The sequence below is a fragment of the Actinia tenebrosa genome, unplaced genomic scaffold (genome assembly GCF_029948245.1).
Source record: "Actinia tenebrosa isolate PJP-AT-01 unplaced genomic scaffold, QUT_ActTen_1.0 PGA_scaffold14__42_contigs__length_11649687, whole genome shotgun sequence".
Taxonomy (NCBI): domain Eukaryota; kingdom Metazoa; phylum Cnidaria; class Anthozoa; order Actiniaria; family Actiniidae; genus Actinia; species Actinia tenebrosa.
This window is the reverse complement of record NW_028292574.1, coordinates 1,146,480-1,166,080: the sequence shown is the minus strand read 5'-3', so window position 1 is coordinate 1,166,080 and position 19,601 is coordinate 1,146,480. Positions and strand designations below refer to the sequence as shown.

General features: G+C 36.1%; 2 protein-coding genes across 3 annotated transcripts in view; one reads left to right on the top strand and one right to left on the bottom strand.

The window, feature by feature from the left end:
- The window catches only part of LOC116298775 (tumor protein p63-regulated gene 1-like protein), a 102,910-nt gene that overhangs the window by 73,753 nt on the left and 9,556 nt on the right, over positions 1–19,601 (bottom strand). The gene's annotated exons all lie outside the window — the stretch shown is intronic.
- Positions 7,014–19,069, top strand: LOC116308405 (CTD nuclear envelope phosphatase 1A). The gene is made up of 9 exons (XM_031718815.2): positions 7,014–7,294; positions 9,325–9,391; positions 10,390–10,456; positions 11,106–11,157; positions 12,400–12,471; positions 13,124–13,168; positions 13,577–13,648; positions 14,404–14,530; positions 15,410–19,069. Exons 1-9 carry the CDS (start codon positions 7,166–7,168, stop codon positions 15,553–15,555), a joined length of 777 nt encoding a protein of 258 aa, XP_031574675.2. The 5' UTR covers positions 7,014–7,165; the 3' UTR covers positions 15,556–19,069.

Sequence of the window (19,601 nt, the reverse complement as noted above, 5' to 3'; positions counted from 1 at the left end):
TCTCATTAGCATCCATTGTTAACGGTACCACAACGGCCGCCATGTTTTTGTCTTATAACTCCCTTGGTAATGCTTGCAACCCATCAATAGCCTCCCAACTGAGTTACGGCAAGCACATTAAACCTGAATACACGGCACTCTTAAAAAGCACGTTTTGGTTGTTTTTATTATTAGCTTTTATATCTTTATTAGTTAGATAGATTTATCATGTTGATGTAAAATCCTGATAAGTCTACCGTGTTTAAATAAAGTTATTCATTTATTCATTCATGTAATGAAAAAGCGCGGGAAAAGTGTGCAGCAGTTCTAATAGCATCGATCAGCCGTAAAACCACTTGAGAAGGGTGGATTCATTTATACGAGCGGCGACTATCTAGTAATAATTGTCTGCTACGTGAATAGAGAAGTATAGAGAAGTTTAGAGAATTTGATGTTGAGACTGAATTATAACCAGATTCTAGCACATCTTGGTAACAGACTCGTAGAATACTTGACGTATTCTCCTTCTTCTTTCTATAATTCTTATTACCGCGTACTCAAAACGAGAGCGCTTTTACATTTGCATGTAATAAAATAGCGCGCGATCGAAAAGGGTCTGACTGATCACCCGTTAAAGTAGCTCTAGTAAGTTTACATAACGCCACTTTACATGATATATGTATGAAAAAGCGCGGGAAAAGTGTGCAGCAGTACTTATAGCACTGATCACCCGTAAAGCAGCTCTAGTAAGTTTACATACGCCACTTGACATGACGTGTGTAATGAAAAAGCGCGGGAAAAGTGTGCAGCAGTTCTAATAGCACTGATCACCCGTTAAAGCAGCTCAAGTAAGTTTATAACTAATGACTTTTAATGGCAGGATTATCTGTTCAAAGGTGCAAGACTGATGTGAGAACTTTTTGTGGTGTGTTAGTTGTACAAATTGGGTTGAAAATAAATTTATGGAGCAAACCATAGAGACAAACTTAGTCAAACTCAGAAATAAATTGATTGCTTGATATTGCGCAATATTCAATCTGCTAATCCACAGGTAGCCCAAGCTTGGTTTCTGTGGTGTCCTGTTATAAGGAAATGTATGGGGAATCATCAAAAATTTCAATAAAATCATCTAAACGTGAAATAAAGCCTCGAAATTTTACCCTATCATTGAGAAATAGCACTTCTTTCGCTCTGCGTGGTTATTTTTTGAATTTAGCCCGTTTTAAGGATTTTTTCCCCCACCAGTAAGAAATAAGAGAAGGTTGGAAACTCGGGATCCAAAAGCGAGCCATCACGAGTCTTTGAAACCTCGTACGTCTTCGAATTTTCTTTCCAGCGCCAAATTTTAGTCATGACCCTTCTCTCACATCCCTATAGGACCGAGAAAGTCGCATTAGAGATTAGTCTTCGCGTCTTTAAGCCATGAAATTTGCCTGTATTCACATACTACCTCGCTTGTTCTGACCCGTACTTGGAGCTCACTGTACACCAGTTCAACGGATTTCTTTCGGCAACCGACCCGAGGTCACGCCGGAAGTCTTCGTATCGTAAATGCGGATTCGATTTGAATATCGTATTTCTTCGAAATTATATGGTGAGTGTATTTTTTAACGGCCTAAGATACAAAAGTATCTAACTTATAATTTCGAAAATTATGGTGCGTGTATTTTTTAACGGCCTAAGATACGAAAGTATTTATGACTCATAATTTCGAAAATTATGGCGAGTGTATTTTTTAACAGCCTAAGATACAAAAGTATTTAACTTATAATTTCGAAAATTATGGTGAGTGTATTTTTTAACGGCCTAAGATACGAAAGTATTTATGACTTATAATTTCGAAAATTATGGCGAGTGTATTTTTTAACAGCCTAAGATACAAAAGTATTTAACTTATAATTTCGAAAATTATGGTGAGTGTATTTTTTAACGGCCTAAGATACGAAAGTATTTATGACTTATAATTTCGAAAATTATGGTGAGTGTATTTTTTAACAGCCTAAGATACAAAAGTATTTAACTTATAATTTCGAAGAAATACGATATTCAAATCGAATCCGCATTTACGATACGAAGACTTCCGGCGTGACCTCGGGTCGGTTGCCGAAAGAAATCCGTTGAACTGGTGTACAGTGAGCTCCAAGTACGGGTCAGAACAAGCGAGGTAGTATGTGAATACAGGCAAATTTCATGGCTTAAAGACGCGAAGACTAATCTCTAATGCGACTTTCTCGGTTCTATAGGGATGTGAGAGAAGGGTCATGACTAAAATTTGGCGCTGGAAAGAAAATTCGAAGACGTACGAGGTTTCAAAGACTCGTGATGGCTCGCTTTTGGATCCCGAGTTTCCAACCTTCTCTTATTTCTTACTGGTGGGGAAAAAAATCCTTAAAACGGGCTAAATTCAAAAAATAACCACGCAGAGCGAAAGAAGTGCTATTTCTCAATGATAGGGTAAAATTTCGAGGCTTTATTTCACGTTTAGATGATTTTATTGAAATTTTTGATGATTCCCCATACATTTCCTTATAACAGGACACCACAGAAACCAAGCTTGGGCTACCTGTGGCTAATCCAGTATATGATTATTACACTTGAGAAGATTGAATATGGTGTCGGTGAGCACGACTCAGTTTGCTATACAGATAATTGAGGTCACCTAATAGATCAAGTTATTTACTGTTTTGCGCGATCTCATAAATAATAAAAAGTGAAAAACGGTTTGTCGGTTCATGGGGGAAACGATATTCCAAATTATCATTATCATGTTCTCTTGCATTGAATATGTTCGTCACAACCCCCCCCCCCCCGATTTGCATGTCTGTTGGTATGGCGGGCTTTTACCATTTAACAGTAATGATGAAAAGGTAAATTATACACCGTGAAAAGATTTATAAATGTTTTAAAAAAATTTATAATTTACCTTTTCATCATTACTGTTTCATTAGAAACACCGACGCAGCTCACACTAGTTTTTAGCTAGTTATATCTTCTTTTTACCATTTTAGTTAATTCACCTTTTCGGCGCTAATCGTCACGTGGTATAAATTGTGTTGTATTGTGTTACGGTCACCAAGAAGTTCGGACATTGTTCTCGGATTTCCATACAAATGTACTGACTTTAAATGAACTATTTACTTGGTTTGTTTAGTTAATTCTCTAAATACAAGTAAAATATCATTTTTCTAGCTTGATTGAAGCTTTTCTTATTGCTGTTAAGAGAGCAAACTAAAGAAATCTATCTAAATTTCTCTTAAACTCATGTGAATTTGTATGGGAATCCGACAACGATGTCCGACCTTTTTGGTGACCGTAACACAATCCAACGAAGTGTTTAAATAGCAGGTGAGGGGAACTACAAACGTAACAGAAAACGGAAAATTGTATTTGGAATTTAATTTATATTGAAAGTACGAACAAAGCGGTCAAATGACTGTCCATTTGTATTAGTCAGCAAAGGCAGTGCACTGACCGAAAAGCCGTTTTACGCGTCAATTCAAATTTATTTGATATCGCGGCCAAACAGTAAATAACTTGGATGATCTAGTTTACGTGTCCTCAAATATCCATATAGCAGACAATTATTCTAGATCTTACTCAAGATAGTAGCCGTTCATATATGCATGAACTCACCCTTCTCAAGTGGTTTTACGGGTGATCAGTGCTATTAGAACTGCTGCACACTTTTCCCGCGCTTTTTCATTACGTGCATGATGTAAAGGGGCGTTATGTAAACTATAGAAACGAAGAAGAAGAATACTTTATAGACATAACGACTCAAAGATGAAACCCATTTATTTTTTTTATCAAGCCGACTTGATCTTACATTATTTTGCGCCTTCGCCGCGAAAGGCATTTTTTGAAGAAAAAAAAACATCTCTTATATGGCTTGTCAAAACATTTCATAGTAATTTCGCTTACTGAATTATCATTCAGTGCCCATAAATATGCAGGATAAAGGGATTCTGTAGGTTTAGTTGGCCTGCATGGTAGTGCTTTGTACCGGACAACTGTGGGGATGGGGGGCGAACTAATAGATGCCATCTTGAAAATATGTCCTAAATTAAATTATATGCACTGCTATGCCAATTTGACCTAGATAACTTTGCGGCAATCTGCTTTTGAGTTCCCCTGTACAGTCCGCTGTAAGCTTCCATCAATACCATTATTGTATGTCGCGACGTAATTAAGGGAGGGTGGAGCTAGCTTATCACGTGACAAAAATTAACATCTACGCATGCTCTATTTTGTTGACTGCTAAAGGTGTTCAAGACTGAGCATAGCCACAAATCTTTAACTTATACCTTAGTAAAGGATTTCCAATGTGATGCGGCAAAAACACTGAACTTCTAAATAATTAACCATGCTTTAATTCAGTCATCCAGGTTTATATTCTCTTGGATATCAGACCCTAGTTAGTAGTTTTAACCGGCTTACAGTGCCAAAACCAGCCCTTTGTCGTAAAACAGTGTTTTGTAGCAACTGTTAATCATTCGATTTGGAGACATTCAAGCAAGATTAGTTTCTGAATAAATCTGTCCATCAATATGACAATATCCTCAAAGTCCTGACAGAAAAACATGCACCAATATGTAAGAAAATTATCTCTATTCGTCCACGAGCACAATGGTTCACCCCTCAGGCCCCGTCCACACTTTGCTGGATAAATTTGAATCCGCAACTTTCACAACGAAACCGAAAAAAAAGTTTTCCGTCCACACATGAAAACGGATAAAATGTTTCGCGTCCACACTAGTCCGATCAGAGGCGGCAAAAACGCTTCATTGCGCATCTGAGCATGTGCATCGAAGCTGAAATTGAGCCTGCGGTGAATTTTTAGCCCTCTCGCTATGTTCCCATGACAATCATGACGTCATCGTATTCGAAACATTTCGGATACGGAATATTCTCCGTCCACACTAATACGGCTAGACGGTGTTTTCAAATTGTTCCACTCTGGAGACCGTATTCGAAAAAAATCGTTTTCGGTGAAGGATTGTTCCGGATTCGCCCGGACTAGTGTGGGCGGTAGGCCTAACTGAATAAATAAAAATTCGGATTCAAATTTATCCGGCATAGTGTGCGGGGCCTCCTCTACTCCTCTCCGGGTGCAGATGAGGACATCCAACTCTTCACGAACAGTTTGATTGTTACTTTCAGCTTGTTTGCACTACCAGGCAATTATTTTACGACACAACAAGCTAGATTTAAGGAGGCTCTTGGTAGTTCTGGTCTGGCACACCTAGCCGCACTTAAACAGCTACAACTTCGTCTTGAATAACTCGATCTGCAAGCGCTTTTCACACAATGTCAGGAAAGGATTAAAACTTTCAAAAATGATAAATTAGCTTAAAGCGGCCTTTTCATTATGACGTAATGATGACATCATAGAAATCGTTTACCGCTTATTTTCTCGAAAACTAGACCTAAACTTCCAAAGCGACTGGCACCAGTCATTAGTATTCATCAAGGCACCCAACATATTGCAATATGAAAAAAATGTATGAGAGCGTTTTCCAAATATTACGCGGTGAATATTTTCATGGACTTTTACTATTATTTCCAGCGTGTCAACTTTATACCCTCAAAATCAGGACTTTAATATAGTGGATTCAATATTTTTAGTAGCTAGAATATAGGTACGGATATAGACACTGTCCTTATTGTGTATGAATCAAATTGTACCTTTCTTTCTAACGTTATGGATTTTTTGATATGAAGCTAAATGACCCCATTTGTTGCCAAAAGCGATAGAAAATATCGATGAGAGCGGCATTCAAAAAATCGTCGAACCGTTTTTTTTTTCTAAATGAAGTCATTAAAAGATGTATCTTTTACAAATATTCTCCTTTAATTTCATATGAATTGAAGGGTTTTAAGGCAGTCAAATGAAAATAAGTACGCTCACAACTATTTTCGCTCACGGCTGCTTGTTGATTATTCACGCTTGACTTCCGTGTTATTCCTTGTCGTGTGCTGTTAGTTGTGAGCGTACTTATGCTATCGACTGGTGCAAATCGCTTTGGAAGTTTAGGTCTAGTTTTCGAGAAAATAAGCGGTAAACGATTTCTATGATGTCATCATTAGTCATAATGAAAAGTCCGCTTTAAACTAATTTATCATTTTTGAAGTCTTTAATCCCTTCCTGACATTGCGTGAGTGCTTGCAGATCGAGTTATTCGAGACGAAGTCGTAGCCGTTTCAATGCGGCTAGGTGTGCCAGACCAAAACTACCCAGAGCCTCCTTAAGAGAGCACAGACGAGTTGTTCCCTTTAATGGACAAACTACTACACCGGAAAACTGAACCTCAGCCACCTGCTCACAAAAACCTGAACGAACTTACCAAAAGATCTGCTGATTTTGTTGTTGTGAGAAGATACGTAATATTAGGTCTGGCCTTGCCACCATTAGTTAGAAGAACTCCTGTATTGAACCTGATCAGTCCCTGATATTGATTGGTTCAAGATGACTGACTTATCTCCAGGGTCTTTGGTGCACAGGGGTTTAGAAGTATATGAATCAAAGATAGGTATCTACTGTAGTTTGGAAAATAAGGGAACGGACGACTAAGAGAAGTCAGCGTCAAGGAGTGCACACGCAGCCCGTTTTTGAAGACGAAGGAGTCGCAGTAGAAGCTGATTCGAGTAATACCCCACGTCCAAGCTGCAGAACAATATATGAAGTACTTCCCCAGTGTTTATAAAATAATCATAGTATCGTAAAGTAGAAATTACTAGTTTACTAGATAGGGTTTGATGCGACTGACGTAAAAGAGACAGCCTACTACTATAATGATGGAACATTACACATGACAATGCGATGTACCCAGAACATGTGTTACTGTCTATCATGACACCAAGAATCTTGTTCAATGCTTCTAGACTATATCAGTTGAACATTGAGTATTGAGTTAGTTTATGTTATTTGGTTGACAATAAATAAATATTATTTAACTGAGACCCTGACTTGAAAGGCCATTCTAGTCTTCCTACTGTCTTCCTATCTCTCGTATCCCACCAGACTGTATGACGTCACCCATTACCCAGATTGCTGTTAGGTCAGCGAGAGAAAAAAACATGGCCGAGTTTCGAGTGAGTTTGTGCTGAGAATATTATCCAAGTCAAATTACTAGAAACGATTATTTACCTTGAATACCAAGCTAGAATTATACCCGCAGGGCCTTAAATGAGCATATATATCAGTATGGACTCCCTCAAAGGCTTATTAAACCTGGTAGGCCTTCGTTTTGTATTTGTAGCTCTATCAAAAATATGGACGCTTGTTCTCTACGTTCTACGAAGCAATCTCAAAATGGTAAGCTTTTTTTATTTTTTGCTTCAGTTTTTGCTTTAATAGTGGTGGAAGTTCACATTGTGCAAAGCTGGGCTGTATATTTGTATTCGTGTGGTGGCTCAGGGTTCTTTCGGTTTGGACCTTGGCGTTGAAAACTCGTACTGTTCGCAGCCGGCGAAAGTCATTACTTTGTTAGTTGTTGGATGAAAACTTTAACTGTTTTTTCATAACACTTCTCCTCTTTGCTAAGCTAGTGGTTAAATTACAGCAAGCTTATATAACAAATAAACTACCTAATAGGAATTGCAAATGCTGAGTACAAACTTAGAATAAACAAAGCAGGAAAGAAGAACCGTACTTGTTTCGTTTCCATTTTCGAAGAAGTGTTTGCTTGTTTTGATTGTTGTAAAACCTTTTCACATTTAACAAAAGTGCAGTATCTGTTCGAATTGTACATATGCAGTCTTTTAGAGGTGCAAAAGAAGATTTGATAGTTTAATACAACATAAATAGAGCCACTGTGGCTAGATTTCTTGAATAAGGAAATCTAAAACTGAAAACCGTTTTGCCGGTGTTTCTAATTTCCTTCGTGAAAATAATCGCCCTGGTATCAGCTATGAGGAAAGCTTGCAAATATATATATGTTTAAAGAGTTTGAGCCACACTGCAAGTACTTTGATTTGCAAACAAAAAATTTGAATAGAAGTGTCAAAAAACTCAGGTTCTGAGATGCAAAATTTGCATTGTATCTTGGTAACTAAGCATACAGCTTTATCTATATAATAAATTTGGTTAAAAATATCATTCAGGTTTTTTCACAGCTCATGTTCCTGTTCTTAAAGGAAGATTGTGTAAATATTTGCATAAGCTGAAATAAGTGCATCTGATTCCAAATTCAAATCTTGGGTTTTTCCTCCATGGAGACGAGGTTGGACATGCACGATGCTCCTTATAAAGCGGTGCAATAATATATATTTAGAGCCGTTTTTGGATGAGTGGGAAACATTATGGCAAATTTGTAGCCATACTGCGACCATGCCTAAATTTACCGTCATGTGGATGTTATTTTGTTGCAGCAATGAAATTTATTAGTCTGTTTACTGTATATTCTACTAATCTTGATATTACTGGTTCATACATGTATAAGTTGAAAATGCTTGTGCATAGAACTTACATCAAAGCCATAGTTATTTGAAAAAAAACAAACAGCCAAATAAGACAGTTAAATAATAGGTTAATTACAGTGTCAAGTTGTTCTAGCACTTTAGCACTAAATGGGGACACTTTTTCACTCAAACACACTACCACTACATTCAATGTTCTAAGCACACAATGCTAAACATGTTCTATTTCAGAGCTCAAATTTATATATATTTTTTTATTGATAGATACTGGTAGTGGTCTAATAGCCAAGATTTTAGAACACATTTAGGGTCAATATCAGTTGTGAATGTTTGATTTAAGACTTTACTGTAAACTGTAAATCCCTCACTTGCTCAAGGACTCACTCGTTCTTGATATGGGAATATATTATTATGAAGTTAAATGTTATCATATAGGGAAAACAATTTGTACAAATCATAACTGAATGGCTTCATGGCAGTTACAGTCAAAGCGTATAAAGCTTACCCCACTCCGTTCCATTAACAGTTTCATTATTCAAATATTGCAATTTATTATAATCCTTTTTGAGAATATGAAGACTCTGGATTCAAAATAATAACTGATTCAAAACTTGAATTCTCATTGGATCATTCCATTTGAGGAAAAGTATAATCCAATCAGAATTAGAATTTTGAATCCGGTATTATTTTGAATCCTGAGTCTTGGTTTTGGATCATGAAATCCATGAAACTCTAAAAAAGTTAGTGTTGAGCACTGGTGATGCAAAGTTTCATTTCAATTTGCAAAGCACTGTAGGATAGGGATATGCACCAGTAGATCATATGACACTGTGACTGTAATATAGTACGCACACATATTGCTTGAGACTTTTGATTCAGGGTTTTTAAGGTTAATTTTTTTTGTTCCTATGTTAATGTTTATTTCAGGTAATTCAGCATAAGACTATCAAGTATGATATATATCCATTATCACCATTATCTATAGAACGACTTAGTAAGTATCTTTAGTGTACCATATATATTTTGTACCATTCTAGTATACTGAAACCTTTGTGTGTGACAATCAAAGCATATCTCGGAGGTGGGCTATTAGAATGCATTATTTTTAGGATATTGGAGCAGAAAGAAATAACTATATTGTACCTGTATATACTGTGGTTTCTCTTCTGGTCTTCCCTGAGGTTTCTCTGCATTTTATAATGACTTATTAATTTCCTCTCTTTACGAAAGTTGATGTCTAAATTACCATGGTTAATACAGGGCTCGAAATAGCAGCCTGCCAATGGCCAAGTTTAAGATTTAAAGGTTTAAGGCAAAAATAATTATGAACAAATGAAAATTTATTATTACAGGCACAGTTTACTGGACATCATCTTTCACTGTTTTTTATTTGGTGTTCATTCCTATTCACAAATGAATCGCCTTAATTCAAAAATATTACCGGTTGAAAGAATGTCTCTTGACTTATACTCTCCATGGTAAAACCCTCCGTTTATTTTTTGGACGCATAAACATGTGTACGTATCATCACTTTTCAATCTTAATACTCTTACAGAACCAATATCTGTATATATTCCTTTTTACAATAACTTACAAATTTCTCGTGCGCCGATTGGTCATTTTTTATCATCAATGAGAGGACAGACAGATACAGTAAAGCTGACGTCAATGAGCGCACGCTCTTTCCGTTGGTTGTTTTGATTGCTAAAAATGAGAAGTTTTTATCGTTTTTGTTATTGTAAAAAAAAAATAGACATCAGTTTTTTGTATCTGTTCTCTTGTTCACCATAAATACCGTCATCACATTGTCAAAGTAGTATGCGGATCCACTCGCCTACGTCTCGTGAATCCACACTACTTTGACAATGTGATGATGCAATTTATCGTCAATAAGAGGACAGACACATACAAAACTGATGTCTATTTGTTAAATTTAGAACCCTGTAATAACACATATTATAAGCCAGTATAATCTTGAATGTTTCTTTCCAGAACTTGTAAAGAAAAAGACATTGGTTCTAGATTTGGATGAAACTTTAGTTCACACACATCATGATGGGTAAGAATATCGTATATTTTGTACTGTTGCTTGAATTGTGCCATGTCTTTGTGGGCAGGAATGAGATGTCTCATACTCTTGAAAATATGATATTGTTTGAGTTATATCCATATTAATGTTATCCCATTCCAGCCCAAACCATTCCTTAAATAAGTATGGTTTCTTGTTTTTAAATGGTGCTGCTTGTAGTACTGCTTGGGTATCATAATTCAACTAAACAGACTCTCTTATTCTTAAGGTGTTTGTACAGTATGTGGGATAAATGGTGAAAAATTATGTAAAGCAGAACTGTCGGAAGTGACGCAATGGCATTATCACTATGCAAATTGAGTTGAACATTGCATGTGAGAGTGCGAGAGCAAGCGAGAGTACGGTACAACAGGTTGATTTGTAAACCTACAGCCGATCCGAGTGTGCATTTGCAACATAGCAAAACAGTCTATTATTATTATATATTTATTACTATTGCAGCTTACATTATCTGCTGTTGTGTTGTTTAGGGGGTTGAGGGGGGGGGGGGGGGGGAGGATGAGTTACATTTTTTGTCATCTGGTTTTGGAGTAGTAAATTAGTTGAGAGAATCTATCCTCTTCCAAGAAATGAGAACACCTACAGCTATATGTCAGTTGATCTTCTGATTTTTCCACAGTGTCGCAAGACAAACAGTCAGACTAGGCACTCATCCAGATTTTACCATGAGGGTAAGAGTATAGATTATTATATAGATCTTATGTTACTATAGACGCCTTGCATTGATTTCATAGCTGAGAAATTAACCTTTTCGGTGCTAGCCGTAATGGAGTATAAATTGTTTAAGATTGTGTTACTGTCACCAAAAAGTTTGAAACTTGTTCTTGAATTTCCTTACAAATGTATAGACTTTAAATGAACTATTTACTTAGTTTGTTTAGTTAGTTCTCTAAATACAAGTAAACATCATTTTATTAGCTTGATTGAAGCTTTTCTTACTGCTCTTAAGAAATCTGCACCCAAATTTTTTCTTTAAAGTCAGCGAATTTGTATGAAAATCCGATAACGATGTCGGAACTTTTTGGTGAAAATAAGACAATTCAAGCTAGCGCTGAAAAGGTGAATTGTTCTTGCTGAGAACATGCAAAAAGTATCTACTGTTTTGTCCCACAGAAGAATTTCTCTCTTGACTCAATGCAAGGGGTCTATTCATAGGTGGTGATGAAGATAAATGGGTAGAGGGTATACCTTATGACTAACTTGTAAAATGTTATTAGTTGAAGGAAGTGTTCATCATCTATGTAGTAATCATTGTCTATTCATACAGTGTACCTACAGTACACTATAGGGGGTAGTTTGAAGGGTAGAGGATACATTGTAATGACTGACTTGTAAAGTATTATTGGGTAGTTTGAATGTTTAAGGTGTGGTAAATAGGATTAATTTTTAAATATTTATATTATGAACACTGTTAGAAAGATAGTTCGTGCAGCTACAGTATTGAACAATTATTCCCCGAAGGCGAAGTGATTATCGGGGAATGTTTACAGAGATGTGAGTCTTCGAACAGAGAGGTAAATATTCCCCAGTAATCACTCAGCCTGAGGCAAATAATATTGTTTTAGTATAAATACACAGGTTATTCTTTCAAAAAAAGAAAAAAAAGAAGATAAAAGGCATTTTTTCCTGGTAACAGCAACAAAGCGGCTGGCCGCCATATTGTTTTTTCGCTCGAGGTGATTATCTTGTGATAGTGTGAGTTTCTTGACCAATCAGCTCTCGAGATTTTCTAGAATCACCTGCGTATTTTTACTAACAGTCTATATTGCATGGGAAGAATATGTGTACATCTAGCTCAATTTACTAATGTGACACTAGAGCAGCAGATGCTGTAAACACTTAAAGCTTGTTGGTAGTACTTATAGAGAACCTTTCTGCTAACCATATGCTCCATGTTCTTTTTAACTTTACAGCTTTCAATAGATAGACATCCTGTTATGTTTTCAGTTTACAAAAGACCACATGTTGATTTTTTTCTTGACTGTGTAAGTAAATTGCTTAAGCTAATTATTATTATTATTTAGATCTATATGAACAGGATGGTAAAGGGGTACGAATCACATTTCATGGAAACAGGGTGGTAAAGGGGTACGAATCACATTTCATGGAAACAGGGTGGTAAAGGGGTACGAATCACATTTCGTGGAAACAGGTGGTAAAGGGGTACGAATCACATTTCATGGAAACAGGGTGGTAAAGGGGTACGAATCACATTTCATGGAAACAGGGTGGTAAAGGGGTACGAATCACATTTCATGGAAACAGGGTGGTAAAGGGGTACGAATCACATTTCATGGAAACAGGGTGGTAAAGGGGTACGAATCACATTTCGTGGAAACAGGTGGTAAAGGGGTACGAATAACATTTCATAGAAAATAAAAATGGTCAAATCACATTTCACAAAATGATGAAATTGGCCATTTCACGTTTCATGAAAAAAAAAAAAAGTGGTCATTTAATGCTGTTGCACAATTAAATAACCTTTTACCATCCCTGTTTCAGTTTCTCTCCTACACACCCATGTATCTGTATGCCATCTCCATAAGACTGCCTACTACTCAGGCATGTAGAGATATGTAGCAATAAAGATAATATCTTCAAATTTTTATTATTTATTATCTTGTTGATGATGTATAGGTCAGTCAGTGGTACAACTTAGTTGTTTTTACAGCCAGTACAGAAGTATGTAAAAAAATAATTTCATCTCATTTATGAATAAATAAATAAATATTTAGCAATTATTCGCCGAAGGCGAAGTGAATATCGGGGAATATTTACTGAGACGCGAGTCTTCAAGCTTTTTAATATTGATAGGAATGGGGTTTACTTTCATTTCTTCAATTTCCTCATCGGAAATTGTAGCAAAATGACTGCCGACAGATGTCATTTTAATGCCGACTCAATATTCCGAGATTCAGAGGTGAATATCGCACAATATTCACCTCCAATTAACCAATGAACGCGCACGTTCTTAGGAAGTACACAAGTTGGTATATGCTAAGTATCTATATATACACAGTATCATACGATTTGAATGACAAATATATGAATTGTTGTTGTGATTTGCTAATAAATTTGCTTACTCAACAGCAATATGGATCAGCAGTAACAGATCATTTAGATAACAATAGGGGTATTTTGACAAGAAGATACTTTAGACAGGTAAACAGATGGAATTTATTTAAATTACATTTAAAGTGTTACTATGACGAAAATCGCTCAAACTTGGATTCAGCTGAAACTTCCTAAGAATACTCTTTAAAGGTCCAATAATCACTGTATGAAATGTTTTCTCGATATTCAGGACGAAAGTATGATATTTTTACGATTATTTTTTGGAGTCTGTGACATCATACACTCAACATCAAACATTGCTACATATATTTCTTTGTATATAAATCCTTAATTTATTTTATTCCTATGAAGCCCAAAGGGTGGCTAATGTGCTTATTTCACATTACTTGTGACTATGATTTATATTTTGGGGTGTTTGGGCATTTCTTTCTCCCTTTACTACTGATATTTTGATCATAAACTACAAAGAAATGTATGGAGCGATGTTCGATGTTGAGTGTATGATGTCACAGACTCCAAAAAATAATCGTAAAAATATCATACTTTCGTCCTGAATATCGAGAAAACACTTCATACAGTGATTATTGGACCTTTAAAGAGTATTCTTAGGAAGTTTCAGCTGAATCCAAGTTTGAGCGATTTTCGTCATAGTAGCACTTTAATAAAATTATGTCTAGTGATGTGACGACAGAAGTACTGAATCCTGAAGGTTCTTTATCATTGCCATGTCATGCCATTTGACCAGAATTTAGTTCCGATTGTAACCAGAGGTTGTCCAATAACGGGACTTTATTTTAAGCTCTGATACTAATTATTGTAATAATCTATTTGATGTTCGACAGCATTGCAGTACACATTTATTACAACATGGGTTTGGTTGTTATGTCAAAGATTTATCTAAAGTATGTGATGATCTTTCATCAGTATTTATACTTGATAACTCTCCTGAAGCTTACACCTATAACCTTGGTGAGTAACCTGCCTATTGATATGAGAAAAAACTAAGAGATAACTGTCAGTGGGAGTATCTGATAGAGATTTGTTTGTTCAGTTAATTAGCACAAATAGACCTATCCCGAATTCGCTTGACTGACCAAGAAACAATGGTTTGAAGTCGAGACTGAACTTGATTCTTTTTATCTATTGAGCCCAACCTCGACTTGAAACCATTGTTTCGTGACCAGTCAAGCAAATTCGGGATAGGTCTATTGTGTTATACTTTCATTCATGAGGAAATACAAGTTCTAGGACTTTCATAGTAATAGTTGTCATAAGAATCATACAAGTGAGGCTATCGGGTGTATATAATGCCTGTTATCTTATTTCCATCTCCTTTGCATGCATAATATCTGCTATTGGTGCAAACACACACACTACTACTACATTCAATGTTCTATGCACACAACTCTCAACTAAGGGGTTGATTTTTTCCCTTGTAGCATAGGTCTGGAGAAAACAACACATCAAACAAACTCAATTCACATAATGTGTCAGTAGGGCTTGAACCAGTGACCTTTGGAACCACAGTGTTAAAAGTTGTTGAAGCAAAGTCATTTAATTCAAAAAATCTAATTGTGATAAGGACAATAACATGCATATTAAAAAGATTAGCGCTCAAGGCCTAAGTGTTATATGGATTATGTTTTGTAAGTTAAAAACATGGATAAAATTTTTCAGGATCGATTGTACCCCTCTTGACCAATCAGAATTGAATAATTTTTAATTATTGAGTGAACTAGAAGTAATAATACCTATTGTACTTGAGGTTGTGCAACATCCTACAGTAGTACACTAACTATTTATTTCCATTTATATTATTGAACGATGGTGTATCTTTTGTGCTTGCAGATAATGCTATTGCAATAAAATCCTGGTTTGCAGACCCATCGGACACAGCACTTTTGAATCTTTTACCCATGCTGGATGCGTTACGGTTTGTTTCAGATGTGCGTTCAATATTAGGACGTAGAATACATACATATACCAAACAATAACCTTGATAAATAGAGGCAGAGTAATTAAACATGTTATTGAGTTCTAAAAAAATTGGCTTGTATAATAGTTTTTTCTTTTGTAAAATCTGGGAAGAATTTTTTCCCTGCGAACTACGAGTCTATATTGTACTGTAATTAGGAAAATTTGTGTCTTTTATGGAGGACTCTTATGAGGCAAACTTTAGAAATAGAAACAGAATTTATAAGAAAAACTAGATGACAATGATGACAAGATGTCATCGAAACGTAGTAATTTTTTGTCACTAGTTTTTCTTATAAATTTTATGGAGGCAAAAGAAAACATTTTGTGAAAATAGTGTATGGATGGCCTTGTTGCATAAAGTATGATAAAGCGTTTCAAATTTCTAAGACCACACATAACATTACTACAGATTTTGGTCTATTTTCTGGTGTACTCTTGGTGTCTGACCATCGAACTTGCAATAGTCTGAGGTCATAATAATTAGATTGATTGACCAGATTACGCAAAATTTCGAAAATGGTCTGTTTTCTTACAATCACCACAAACTTTTGCAGAATGAAAGAATGTTTAGTCTTCTAACCAAACACCTCAAAGTTGTTTTAGAAAATGAGGCTGTGCCTTGTTTTCTCTTTTTCCAACTTTCTTCTCCGTGTTTGGATATTGGATTAAATACCATGTAAAGAAAGTTTTCCAACCTGTTGTATTGATGGTTTTCACGGTGGCCATGTTGGAGGAGTTTGACAAAAGAATTGTCAATGAATTCTTTTGTTATATCCTCCAACATGGCCGCCGTGTCTCTTGTTATTTAATTCTCTTGGGAATGGTTGAAAACCATCAATTGGGGTCTCAAATCTACCATGTCAAATCAGAAACTTACGAGTTGTTATTTTATGAGAGCTAATCTACTGTATGGTTAAATACTAGATTTGTTTGTACTTAAGGTATAGTGCGTGCCATATATCCATGAAACGAAACAAAGATGTATTGTCAAACTGCAGCTATTTTGTACTTGATAGTCAATATTAGAGTGCATACCATATACAGATATATCAAAAAAGGTTAAGTACTGAATACTGCATACTGAATAGTGCATTCCAAGACCAAGGGGCATTGTGGGTCATAGTGACAATGTCTAAAGTAGGATTAATAATAATTATTTATTCTATTTTTAGTGTATTTCATCTGAAACAACACACTAACTACATGTAAGGAGTTAATTGCTGTATATTTACTTTTTATTTTAAATTAATGAGACCCACGATGCCCTTTGGTCTTGGAATGCAACATTTAGTATGCACTATTCAGTTTTCAACCTTTTTTGAAGTAGCTGTTATCCTTGAAAAAGTTAATCTTACAAAATTGTAATACTCATTAGTGCAAAGCTTTGTAGGTCTACGGTCTACTGAGGTCTCTACTGAACTTACGAATTCGTGCAAATTGGTGCAATTTCTTACAGTTTAAAGTTTTTCGCAGATATCTGGTATGCACTCTGTTGGTGAAGTAGAACATTGGGAACAAAAGCAAACACCTCTCAACATCTTTTTTAGCTGATGCCTGTGAATTCTCATTTATTTGACAACTAAATGATTGAGGTCTAAGTAGTTATAAGCGTTACATAGCTAGTAATTGTTACACGGATATATGACATGCACTCTATTGTATGGCTTAAATCTGTTTTTGAATATATGATTATTGATGAAATATCTATTTTTCTCTTCTACTAAAATGTGATATCTTCACGTGGAAATCGAGTGAAGGCATTTAACCCGTGAAATACAAAAACGTTAATAACATGCAATATTCAAAAGAAAACAATGGAATTAGGGGTCTGTACAAAACTTTTGTATCCTCAAACTTTTTTTTTGCGGATACGAAAATGTTCGCGTCCACACGCAGCGTATTCGAATCGTTTGCACTGTCCACACGTATCCGGAAATTTCTTGATCCGCCCTGATGCACGCTAGTGCCTAGTCCCTTTGACGGATAGTTTTTCTTATTAAGCATGCGCAAAATCGTGTTTACGTCAGCGTATTCGTAAAATTTGCGGATACAACCGTACCCGTATCCGCAAAAAAAAAAAAAAAAAAAAGAAAAACAAAAACAAAATTGCGGATACAAAAATAAATGTCTAGTATAAATGGAGTCAGGATGTCGTGGTGGTGAAACACTCAACTCTCACCACCGAGGTTCGGAGTTGGTTATCCCAGTTGCCCCATGTTAGCCGAGTTGGTGGGTTTTCTTTCTGACTCCGGGGGTTTCGGGGGCCTCCGTTTTTTTCGACCCCGTTGAGCTGTGCCACTGCTGTACTTGCGGTAGTGATAAGCGATGACGAGTTCTTTTGAATATCTATTTCATAGGCTTAGTGACTTCACTCTAACACCATTTAAAGAAATCGCATTAAATAATAAAAAAACATTGAAATGGTATTTCATTAAGAATTATATTATCAAACAGAATATTACATTGCTGCTAGGGGTTTTTTGGGTGCATGACTCAAAATCTCTCGAGATATAAACAACAATCAAACAGCCGCCATTTTGGTTTATAACAAGAGAAGCTAATGAGGAATGCTTTGTTAGCGTCAACCAACATGGCGGCTATTACGTAACATACAACCCAAGAAATCACCTCTGAACACTCTAAGATAAAATCTGTAACTCCGTGCAGTGTGTAATATCCTCTATGTACTTATTTCAATAAAGTTAGTCACCAAAAACCTAGAAAACTGTGATCGCTTAGAATCATGGGAAATATTTTATATCCAACAAGTAAAGCTTTTGACACAAACTGCAGCAGGTGAGGATGCTCAGAGGAGGTTAACTTGTAACTGGTAGAAGATCTCAAGTCCATCAACAGTTATCAAGCGGCGGTTGAAACATGTAAAGTGTCTATCCATAGTCCTTGTCGGTCTCAGCTTTGTAGCTCTTTAGGTGACTAACTTTATTGAAATAAGTGTATCTGAATATGAAAGTATCCTTGACTGACATGCATGAAGTATATTTACATGACGTTCATAAGTGGTATAACGATATTTAATCTGAGGCAACCAGCTTCCATCCAGTCAGGGGAGTGATCAGTGACGTTGTACTACACAATAGTCAATGGGTATTGAAATAATGTTTGCTATTTTTTCGAAAACAGAACAAAATCTTTATCTTTAGTTGATAAAATTAATGATAAAACAATTATTGAATTCGGTTTTTGCATGATATGAGTCAACTCTCGTTACAGCGGACACCTCGGGACCGTCACTAAGTGTCCGTAATAACTAGCGTCCGAAAAAGCGGGAATTAATTATGACCCTCGACTGTTTTATCTGTCTCAGCCCAAGGCAGATAACACGGCCTTGGTGTTGATAATTTACGATATCATGCTCGACCTCATCCAATATTGTATAATATCTGTACAAGGTCATGCACGACACATAGGAAGATTACTGTGATGCTGACTGTGATATTTTGATGCTTATGGCATCATGGAAATTTACTAAGATATTTGAAATTTGTGAAAGAAAAAATCATTTATAGACAATACGTGTCTGGTGGTGTTACGCTATAAGATCGATTCATCCTGCAAGGCCCTTCTCGCTCGGTCCCACCTCACCTCTGCAAGACAAGCTAAAAAAGATATTGAAGCAGCCCTTCCCACGCCTCTCTCCTGATTATTAGTGATGCAATCTCAATTATGGCAAAGTATCTGTTCCATAGGAAATACAATCTGTTCTTCCACACAGGGCCGGATTGATTCTGTTGGAGGAACACTCTAAAGGCCGATTTACGTACCCGATACGATTTTTCCTCACAACTATCGCACGCGACTCTTGTTTACGTCAAGTTTTATCTGCCTTTGAAGGGTTAGACACATAATTAAAATTTTGGGACATTCAATGGGACAAAAAAATAAGATAAAATAAAAAAAAAGGCATTTACGATTCTTGGTGAAACACCACTGAACTTCTAAAACGGTTTTGTTTTCATTGCCAGGCCATGCAGTATTAGACTTGACAATTTCTTTTCTTTTTCGTTTTGATACGACCATTTACTACATTGGCCTATGTTTACGT